Raw genomic sequence first — 11,384 nt, 5'->3', positions numbered from 1 at the left:
TTTTTAATATTTTGATTTTAGGCTATTTTTATTTTTTATTTTTTTGATTTTAAGTCGGCCTAATTGTACCGCCTCATTGAGGCAGTCTATCCCAAGTTTCTACGAATACATATTTGGCTATTGATGGCATGAAAATCGAGAAGATAATTATTGATACTTTTACACATTGCAACGTCTTTTTTAAAGAGTGTCACATTGATTTTAATGACTCATATCTCCTAAACTCAGTCACAATGAATATATATCAACTTTTTTGAACGCGTAAATTAAAAAAATGATTAACATCATTTTCACCATCTTAACAATTTTGAAGAGACACATAACACAAACCCTTAATAGACACTTATCTCACATATTTGATCAAACTAATCTATGTTCAAGGTTAATGACTCAAGTTTAACGATTCCTGAAGTTTATGAGTCAACCAGTTTTAACCCAAAAAGAAATCGATCCTAATCAAAACCAAAATGACTCAAACTCAACATTGTTCCAGTCTCTCCACTTGTAACTATGCATTGAATGGTCGAGACGTTTAACACACAAAAAAGTAATTAGGTCCAACAAATTTTTTTTCTACACTGAAACTATCATAAAAGTACAACATTGTTGCAATCACTAATCCTGATCCCCTGAAGAGTGATAACAATTTTCCTCGCTGAGGGAAAGTGAACCATGTAAGGAACAGCGTCGAGCCGCCTATTACATACTCCTATTAGCAATGTAGCAGTTTACAATACAGCTATTTTCCTCATTGTAGCCTCATAATGATGCGGCTGTGCTTGAGATCAACTCTTTGCTTGTAATTAGCTTGTACGATTTATAAGTTTATTGGAACCCTATAGTGTATATAATCAATGTTTTCTCTCCCACTTACCTTCACGTCTCCCTTCGCGCTCTCTTCTCTCCAAAATTTGCCTGGACTTGCCTCCCCTCGATCCATGTCTTTGAGAACCAAACCCACCAGCAAGAGCATCAAATCCAGACCCTAGATCTGGTTCTCCGGTGCTACCAGTATCTCCTAAATCTTTGCTCCCATCAAAGTTTTCCTCATAACTGTTGCTGCACTCATCAACGCGTTCACGGGCTTGAAGGATTGTTGGAGGCTGGACTGAGAATGTTCTCGAACCAGAGAGAACGACTGTAGGTGTCGTAGCAAGAGACGGTGTATTGACAGACATATCAGGCGGTAAACTGGTACCACTTATTCTCAAACTGCCATCTGCACCAGACCTTCCATTCTCTCTGTCGCGATAACGATCTCGGGGCCGACTGCTAAGGTAGAAAAAAAAAACGCAGTCAAGAGTGGGTAAAATATACGGTAAAATCGTCACGTAAATGGACAGCACTACTGAACGAAGCTTTCAGAGAGATAGTCGCAGTATAAAACACATTTTCTCTTTCTATCTGATGTAAATACTTCCTATGCCTAATCTTTCATATGAAGATGCACGCACACTGGTAGGGGTGACTAGAGATGGCCATGGGGTGGCTTACCAGAAACAAAACCCGCCTGGAACCGGTCAGAACTACGGGCCAGGGTGTGGTTGGAAATTTAATTATGGCAGAACTGGAAATATAGACTGCCAAACCGGATGAACAGAACCAGAACGGAAGACCCAAATCGGAAATCGTGGAACCACCCAATTTGACCGTAGGAGCTTGTTTTTAGCCGTTGGAGCCTTCATCTATAAATATGGATGAATTTGTTCATCCATTCCACCTTTTTGTACTCTGTCTACTTCTCTTTCTACTAATTATATCTCTAGTTACTCATTTTGATTACACAATCACCCTCTTAATTACTCAAATCGTCTATTTCTTTAATTAGTCTCTTTATTTCTCTAATTATTCCTTAAGTTCATTGTAAACGCTTTACACTTTTTTGTTTAACCACAACAATGACGACATTAATGAATTCTAGAGTCGATACTCAAGAAAATAATGGATAAATGGAAAGTATATTTATCGATTATCCTTAAATGTATTGAATTGCGGCAATTTCAATACCAGGTCTTGAGACAAAAAATCTATAACCAAATTGATAGCTATTACTGTCATTGCATAGATCATTCACAAAATCATGTGGATAATAATGTTGGAACTTAAAGAAATTTTTTAGGAGATCTTTATGATTATTATGCAATTGTATATAAACGCGACATATCTAGGTGTGCTAGCGTCTCAATATGTCCCACTAGGTTTCATTTTGTCATAGCTAACATAATCAGTAGCCAAGATGATAGTTTTATGATTTCTTCATCTTCATCCTCTTCACATGTAGAAATGGATAATAATTTAGAATGGTGGAAAGAAAAATCCATAAATTTCAAATATTATCGAGAATTGCAAAGCATATCCATGCAATTCCAACTTCTGCTATTGGTAAAAGAGTGTTTGATGAAAAGAGAACTCATCTTGCTCCATATACTATACAAATATGTGTTTGCAAGAAAAATTGGGGTCAAGCTAATATAAGACAAGGTAGATAACAATGATGATCAAGGCGAAGATGATCCATGGATGATGATAGATATATTTGCATCATCAGGAGAAGAGGCAGGGACATCAAACTAAAAAGAAGATGACGATGAATATTGCATGCCACGAATTATTCAATGACAATTGATATGCAATGAATTTTAATAATACTCAACAAAGGTAAGTCACGCATTATTTTAATATATTATGTTGTTTTTTATATTGATATTAGAAGCAAAAAAAGAAAAAGTTGAGTCGGTGGTCCAACCTGCGAGCTAAGCTGCTTGGAACCAAAATTGTGCCCCAACAATCAAAATTAGGTTCCAATTTAGCGGAATCGGAATCAAATTCAACCCAACTCGGACCGTGGCCATCACTACTAGCCAGTATAATCAAAAACACTCAAATAAAGGAATTCGATACCTCTCAATTGGGTACCCAAACTTGATCGGGTATCGTGTTATGTAGGAGGCAAAATGTTTTGTCGGGTATGAAGGTTAGATTGGGGCAGAAATGTTTCATTGGGTAATACTCGATCGAGTATGTCCAATACTCGACTGGGTATCGTACTCGGTTATTTTTTGGCGCGTGTTTTTCAACACTAACCATAGTGCAAAATGCAGTAACGGCCATAAGATATCCCTTGATACGATACGACCCATAAAGCGATTGTTTTACACCATTACAACGCAGGAAATATCAGTTCGTTGTTTTTGAAACCTTTACAACGCGACCGAAGCAATGCGATGTGGCCTTGTTTTTACACTAAAACACTCACCGATCCCATCTTTTTCTTTCTTCATTCACCTTTCATTCTCAAACCTTACTTCCATTAAAACCCTCCCAACTCAAACTTCATTCTCCCACAACACTCTCAAACCTTAATTCCTAGATTTTAATAAAGTTTCTTGGACTTAGAAGGTTAAATTCTAGCCTTGTGTTTAGATTTAAATATTTACTTCTTTAAGGAATTGTTAAAAATTGATGGGATTGAACTTGCATTTGCATTGGATTTATGGATTTCCAACTAAAAACCCTCTTGGGACCTTACTCATCCTACGCCCGAGAGATTTACAGCGCTTGTCATATGTGCTAAGTGTGACTGCGATTCCTAGACAAGTGAGTATTATGATTTCCTGGCTTTCTTAGTTTAGTTCTTATTTCCTTAGAGTAGTTTTCCCATCTCCTTTCTATGTTCGTAGTTTGAGAACAAATATTAACTTCCTTGTGTTTCTTGCTTGAGGATAAGCAAGGGTTAGGCTTAAAACAATTTGATAACACCAAATATTTCATTCTTTTACCTTGATTCATATACTTTATTGTGTATTTACATGCTATTTTATTGTCTTTCCATTGCATTTTAAACTTGGTTGGAGTTTTATTTTTCCCATCTCCTTTCTATGTTCGTAGTTTGAGAACAAATATTAACTTCCTTGTGTTTCTTGCTTGAGGATAAGCAAGGGTTAGGCTTAAAACAATTTGATAACACCAAATATTTCATTCTTTTACCTTGATTCATATACTTTATTGTGTATTTACATGCTATTTTATTGTCTTTCCATTGCATTTTAAACTTGGTTGGAGTTTTATTTGTCTCTACTTGTTTTGTAGGAAAATATATGGATTTGGACATATTTTAAAGGCTAGAAAAGGCTCAGACCTGGTCGGTATTGCTACCAAGTTTTCACATACCCAAGTATAACGTCATGATTCCAGTTATTTTGAATCTATCAAGTCCGCAATTTTGTAAATACTTGGTCGGTTATTGAGATACCTAACCAGATCCGTTTTCTATTAGATTTAGGTTTTGTTTCTTTGAACCTAATTCAATCTTTTTGTAAACTATGTTACTCTATTTTCCTTAAAACTTTTTATGGAATCTAATAACTTTAGGGATTTCTATTAACAGTTTTTTAATTGTTCTACTTTAATTACGTTCTTTACTGTTTATATGATTTAATCATATTCTAGGGTTTACAGGTGAAAATCTTAAGAATTTATGATGAATTGCTAGATTTAATATGATTTATCATTATCTATCTTGTACTATATTAATTGCTACTAATTTTTTCATAGAGTGCAATGTGTTTAGATTATATGTTCATTAGATTCTTTGGTACACCAATTTAGGTCTAGTGTTTGATTACTCATATTAGTTTATTTAATTATAAAATAAACCAAGTTATGATTCAATTATGGAATAATTAATAAATCCTTAAATATTAATAAGATGCATGATATTTTTCTCAATCCAATTTATGATATTATATGATTTCCTGGTTAGTCCTTTACTCTCTAGATTATCTTTTATTGTTATTCTTTTTTTAGTTAGTATTAAGTCCATCATTATCAATAATTTTATCCACCCTCCATTATCATTCACTGAGTTCACCTTAGAAAGTTACACGTCCTTGTGTTTGACCTGAACTTACCCTAAGACCAATTTTTATGTATTTCCTACTCATAAATATTATCTTTGATCTTGGAATTGCACGAGGACCCCTCTTGGCGGTTCAATTCATAATTAAATTTCAACTAGAAACATATCTGAATTGTAAACGAATTAGAAACCAAACTATTACATCGAAATTAATTGAAAATCACAGTAGCAAAAGTTTGGTCAAAAAATAAAACTTGATTTGGTTTTTTTGAATAAAGGCTTAGTTTTGTTGTAAAAGTGCTTAAGTTTTTTCGTTGGCAAGTATAATAAAGTCTTCACATTTGCAAGTTGGGTTAATTTAGAAAGTGAGCTCCTATTTGATTTTGGTTTAGAATTTCGGGTAGCATAGGTGAATTGTAACAAAGACTTGAGGAAAAGAACAATATTATTAGTCCTTTTAGGACAGCAAAAAAGACGTGGAAGATAAAGGGAAAATTTTGTCCCGATCTTCCTATGAGAAGGTGATACTCCCTAAAAATTGGAATTCTTCCTAATTTGCCATTAAGAACAATGGTTGTAGACTAGTGGGTATCCAATATCTTTGTCCCCTTTCCCTCCAAAAGCATGAGACCATCTTTAATCTTGAGTGTCAAAGATTATGCTGACCCTTCAGCTTTACTTGACTGGCACAGCTCCATCTGTTGAAGACTATGTTTTCCACTAATTTCAAATTTGATTTAGGCACACAACCTAGAAGACGTTGTTCATAGGGCGATTTTAAAAATTTTGAGATGTATGAGAGGAAAAAAAGAACAAGAAATATTGTTGGAATGAGATGAAAAAGGTTAATGTGATGGAAAGACTTTTTAGGAAAATCTTAGTAGGAAGATTGAGAAGTACTTTATTGGTAATTCCAAGTACTTATAAGGATTATATAATATAAACAGATTGCAGCTTTAGACTTGATAGTTGATACACAAGACTCAAAAATATCAGAGATCAAAGGTAAGTCAACAATAAGAAGAAATGGTTCATATTGTTTACCTGCTATGGGAAGAAGAAAATTCTCGTCTTGGTGGCCTACTTCCAGACTCCACTTGCTCCAATTCACGTTGGAGTTCTCTCTACAAGCAATCAAAAAGATATACTTAACAGCCCACGCGAATTTTCTCCATATAAAGGATTTCAAATTGAAAAAACGAGAAAACATTCATTTTTGCGATCGACAAGATTGCTAGATTTGTTCTCACCTGTGTTTGCTTTTCTTTCTCTAGATCAAGATTATATCGGAGTTCATTAGTTTTAGCACGTTCTAGCTCCAGCAACGTCTGCCTTTCAATCTCCTTTTCTGTTTCGGAAGTTCTTTGTCTGAATTAAGAAGTAAAGTATTACTACGACTAAAGATCCGTAAACCATTTATACCCTGTATATGCAGTACCAGCAAAATATTAATCCTAAAATGTTAAAACTAAATACAAACCTGTCGAGTTCTTTCAGAAGATCTGCTTCTCGTAAGGTAGCTTCTTCAAGATATTTATGGCGCCTATGTCTCAGCAATAGTTTCTTCTGCCGCCGCTGTATTATCTCTTCCTTAATTCTAGATTTCTCCCTGGAAATAATTAGAAAACAAAAAGTGGTCAATAGTCAATACAATGCAGACCTAATTTCTGAACTGACGGAGATTGCAGTTGCACTATATAGACCTAGTACTTCAGTAGAAAAGAAAATAAAACACATTAGCACAGAACAGCAGTGAACCAAGAATAGAAATATGCAATCATTTTGGTAACTTTATATGGAAAAGAAATATTTACAATTTAAATAGTAATTTATATAACTGACTCAACATTCAATGTAGAAAGAAAATATATGGCAGCATAGAATCAGAAACTTTTGTCAATGTCTCCTCAATATCTTGATCCAAGACAACCACCCAAACAAAAATCCAGAGAAAGAGAGAGATCATTCAATAACACTTGTAAAAAAGAAGTCATACAGTGAATGAATGCTATCTTTGATTTGCTGCAGGCGATTACCGTCCTTTGCATCAGCTACAGATGAAGCAGAGACAAAATCCCATGAAACATTGAGAATTGTTAAGCAATGTTTCGAAGTTCACATTCATCACATTAAAATATACAGCTTAAGGCATTACCAGACACTTCATTCCAATTACCAGTATCTTCTAGCCGCGGAACTTCTTTCTGAACAATGTCCATCTCCAATTCAGCCTCTTCCAACTCCTACAAAGTGTATTGAGTTATATAGCAAAAACAGCAAGCATAAAGTAAAATGCCATACCTCAGTATTCAGTAGCGACTTACTCTAGCTTCTTGGTCTATCTTTTCAGCAAACACATCAAAATATGTCTGTACAGAGGTTAAATTAGCAAGAACCTACAAAAAGAAAATCAATTTGAGCTGTAGACAAAATATGAAAAAGTAATCATTTTGTAAGTGCCAAGTATAAGCATTTCAAGAAAGGAACATTTGGAAGTCCTTCAAGGCTCTGGAAGTTTCAACTTTTAACATATATCTGAAGACAAACAACCATCTATTACCTGAAGAACAGATTCACGAGTATTCCCAAACTCAGGGTCAAGTTCTTTTGATGGACAAGTGGAAAGTGCTTCCTTCAAGGCCTTCCAGAACAAGAGAAGAATAATCCAAGCATGAATTAATCGTATAATTAAACAATAAGGAGCGAGCAGGAAAAAAGTAATTGAACAAAACGGAACAAATTAAGCCCACTGAAAGAGAGTTTGAGTGCCATAATAAACAATCCCACGTGAATCATCAGGGTCCAAACATAGAGGTGTCATTCCCATGTTATTCAAAGAGTGTCAGTTTATCAGCTTAGGCTGGGCCTTGGCCTTGCATGCTAGCTCACTGGAACAAGGTACCAGTCATAACGACCAAAAAGAAGAGAATTAGTAAGATGTTAATCTCACAACTAACCTCTTTGGCTTCATCTTCTTGATGTTTAACTTTACACAAAGCTTGGCAGATTCTCTTCTCCATTTCCCCAACTCTCCCTGCCAACATAGAACATATAAAAAATCTTAAGAATATAGCAATTCTAGCACTTTAGTTGCAAAGATACTTGAGCATGGGGGTGGAGTTTTTTTAGAGATGATTCACAACTTCAACTAAAACAGCTCTTAAGCAGAGCCATGAGAAAAAATCCTTATTCAAAACATCCTGCCAAACAGCATAAGAAAAATGGGTGTAAAGAAGGGAAAAGGGGGTCAATTTAATATGCTCTAATCCCGATAAAGCATCAATGTAGACTTTAAATTTACCATTATGTATAGTAAATCCATCAATGATATAAGAATATCAACCATAGAGCTAATAAGACTCGTAAGAGGGCTGGCGAAGCTTCAGCCACGGCTTTTGTACCTGGTTTGGTTATATTCAAAATACCAGTTTGTTTCTTCTGTTTCAATACCAAGGAGATTCAAAAGACCTCTCATAGGTGACATCACAACTTCATAACCATCTGCCTAATGTTAGAGGAACTGGCAGCTGCACACTCTACTAGAGAGGTGGACATCCCCCTCAACTCCACTAACGCTTGACTCTTGAGTCTTGAGCCCTTTGCATTAGTCATTCCTCAAAAATTAAACCATCCTTTGCTTTAACCTAAACAACCTTTTTCAAAATGGTCCTAAGGATCTAAGAACTTAGGATTGGAAACCGATCTACCAACTAATACAATAAGAGAATACACCTTTGACCCCTAAAACTTGTCCACAAGGCATGCTTATGTTTTTTCCCGCCTCCTTATTTCATGCCTGTAGTATATGCCCATCTATCACAATTCTATAGGCAAACTACCTTTCATTAATTTCCCACTATCCACGTGGAAGCTTGAGGTATTTTTTGAATCTGGGTTCTTCCCACGTATTGCTATTGTTATAGGACAAACAGTAGAGCTCACCCAAGCCTATTAGGTGAGAAAGCCCATTTGCCTATAAACCTCACACCAATTGCATTTTTACAACCGATGTGGGACAAGTCTCATACCTTACAATGGACCATAACAGCTATTTACCTTTATACTTTGCAATTTTTAACTATTATTGCATAGGATTATAGAACATTACTCCTACAGTCCTACACTATTGTTGAATACTGCCCACGACGGGCTCTTTCATTCACTATTCGTGATACTCCCGTTGTCCCTACAAGATTGCCCCGAACCTTGAAATGCTCTCATACCCAAAAGTCGAAGGAATAACCTTAGGGATAGTAGAGTACTATACTCCTTGAACATTTACTTTTCCAATGCAAAATATGTATGACATTAAACTAGAGTACTAGAGTCTTTCGGCTTCCTTCTATTGTTGATTTCTCTATCTCTCGAATGTTTTTCTCCACGCCCTTGTTCAATTTCAAATTTGATTTTCATGGGAACTTCTCTTTGGATATTGACTACCAACTAATTGTGATGTTTCTTTAACACATCCCATTTTATTTTATATTCCATTCATCTTCTATTTCCTTATAAGATACACTGTTTTGTGACAAATAAAGAAACACGAGACAAACCAACCACCAAATATACCTAGAGCAGACGAGGAAGAAGGGACATGGGTCGTAATAGCATTGGCAAGAAGCAAAGAATTGAGTCTTAATTCTAAAAAAAAATAAAAAAATAAAAAAATATATTAAAGTTAATTGGAATTGTTATTTAGGTTGTTGGATCAGTTGCTATATTTTAGGAGGTTGTTAGCCTTTATCCAAGAGTATTTTTAATCATACAATATATATATATATATATATATATATATATATATATATATATATATATATGGTCAAGTTCCAGTGAGAACCAAGCCTATATAAGAACCGCGAGAACCAATCGGCCTAATATAAATGTGTTACTTCTTTATAGAAAATGTGTAACTTTTGGACAAAAAATGTTACTTTCATTTTACAAAAAAGCTGGTACTTTTTAGCAAAAAATTGTTACTTTCAGAAAAAAAAAAAATTCAAAAAAGAAAAAAATATAATACAAACACGTTTTTTCTGAAAAGTAACATCTTTTTATGAAAAAAGTAGCACCTTTTCATGAATATTTTCAGAATTTTTTTCTCAAAATAACACTTTTTTTCTAAAAATATCATCTTTTTTATTAAAAAAAAAAAGCGACACGTTTTTGCCTAATAATAACATCTTTTTAGTAAAAAAGTAACATATTTTTGTCAGCCAGATTGGTTCTCACGGTTCTCATATAAAGTTGGTTCTCACTGGAACTTCTTCCTCTATATATATATATATATATATATATATATATATATATATATATATATATATATATATATATATATATATATATATGGTCAAGTTCTAGTGAAAACCAAGCTTATATGAAACCCGTGAGAACCAATCTCCCTTATAAATGTGTTACTTTTTAACAAAAAATGTGTTACTTTTAGACAAAAAAATGTTACTTTTGTTTTAAAAAAGCTGATACTTTTTAGCAAAAAAAGTGTTACTTTCAAAAAAAAAAAATTCAATAAAACAAACATATTACAAAGTAACACGTTTTTTCCAAAAAGTGACACCTTTTTATGTAAAAAGTAATACCTTTTATGAGTTTTTTTCAGAATTTTTTTCTTAAAGTAACACTTTTTTGCCTAATAGTATCATAAAAAAACAGTATCACCTTTTTGCCTTAAAGTAACATTTTTTTGTAAAAATTAACACTTTTTTGTAAGGCAGATTGGTTCTCACTGGAACTTCTCCATATATATACATATATATATATATATATATATATATATATATATAGATGACGTGGAAGAAGCGATATGGGTCGTAATAGCATTGGCAAGGAGTAAGGAATTGAGTCTCAAAGGGAAATAAATAAATAAAAGTTAGTAAGAATTATTATTTAGGTTGTTACATCAGTTGCTAATTTTTAGGAGGTTTGTTAGCTTTTATCCAAGTGTATTTTTCTCATTCCCCAATCATATATATATTGGGGGATTTAGGACGCCTGGGGGGAGGAAATTCTTAAGTACATAGGCGGTCATTCGCTTGGAGTTGGGAGACTCGAATATACCCCATTCTTGTATTCTTGTTTTGAGATTAGAAAGCGATAAAATACTTACTGAATTTTCTTGATCATTCGTGTGTCCAAAGAGTATTGTTCCAGAATTTGCAGAAACTTGACATTTTTTCGCTGTCTGCCCCTTTTTATGTTTATTACCATCAAATGATTTTTTGTTAACTCTTCATTATTTGAGTGATTTTTTTGGTTTCTGGTCAATGGTATAGTGAAAAACGGTTGTGATTAGCCTTTTTAAAGTATTATGAGAAGCAATGGAGTTGACTAGACCTATTACCTCTTTTCTTTATTTACTTTGCTCATCTAGTCGTCTATTCATAGAATTTTTATACAAGAAGGCAATGTCTTACGTTGTGCGTATAGGAATAAATCCACAAGCTCACCATGTCCGAAAATATACATTCTCAATTAAGTGGCAGCTTATGGGACCAATTTCAGCAAGAGTCTA

The 11,384-nt window shown here is 34.0% G+C and overlaps 1 protein-coding gene across 4 annotated transcripts in view; it reads right to left on the bottom strand.

Annotated features, from left to right (window-relative positions):
• Positions 1-34: 34 nt before the first annotated feature.
• LOC130809771 (uncharacterized) overlaps positions 35-11,384 on the bottom strand; it is a 36,177-nt gene continuing 24,827 nt past the window's right edge. For 2 of the 4 annotated variants that reach the window (XM_057675565.1, XM_057675566.1), the window contains 9 exons: positions 7,816-7,892; positions 7,419-7,499; positions 7,183-7,254; positions 7,014-7,101; positions 6,855-6,909; positions 6,339-6,467; positions 6,109-6,226; positions 5,903-5,982; positions 35-1,272 (listed from right to left, as the gene is read on the bottom strand). In XM_057675565.1, the coding sequence (XP_057531548.1) occupies positions 852-1,272; positions 5,903-5,982; positions 6,109-6,226; positions 6,339-6,467; positions 6,855-6,909; positions 7,014-7,101; positions 7,183-7,254; positions 7,419-7,499; positions 7,816-7,892 (1,121 nt within the window). In that variant the 3' untranslated portion in view covers positions 35-851. The remainder of the gene's footprint in view (positions 1,273-5,902; positions 5,983-6,108; positions 6,227-6,338; positions 6,468-6,854; positions 6,910-7,013; positions 7,102-7,182; positions 7,255-7,418; positions 7,500-7,815; positions 7,893-11,384) is intronic. The other 2 variants (XM_057675563.1, XM_057675564.1) reach the window with 2 other exon arrangements.

This window comes from Amaranthus tricolor, chromosome 4 (assembly GCF_026212465.1).
Source record: "Amaranthus tricolor cultivar Red isolate AtriRed21 chromosome 4, ASM2621246v1, whole genome shotgun sequence".
Classification (NCBI taxonomy): Eukaryota; Viridiplantae; Streptophyta; class Magnoliopsida; order Caryophyllales; family Amaranthaceae; genus Amaranthus; species Amaranthus tricolor.
The sequence above is the reverse complement of the archived record's forward strand: the minus strand, read 5'-3'. Positions and strand labels throughout refer to the sequence as shown.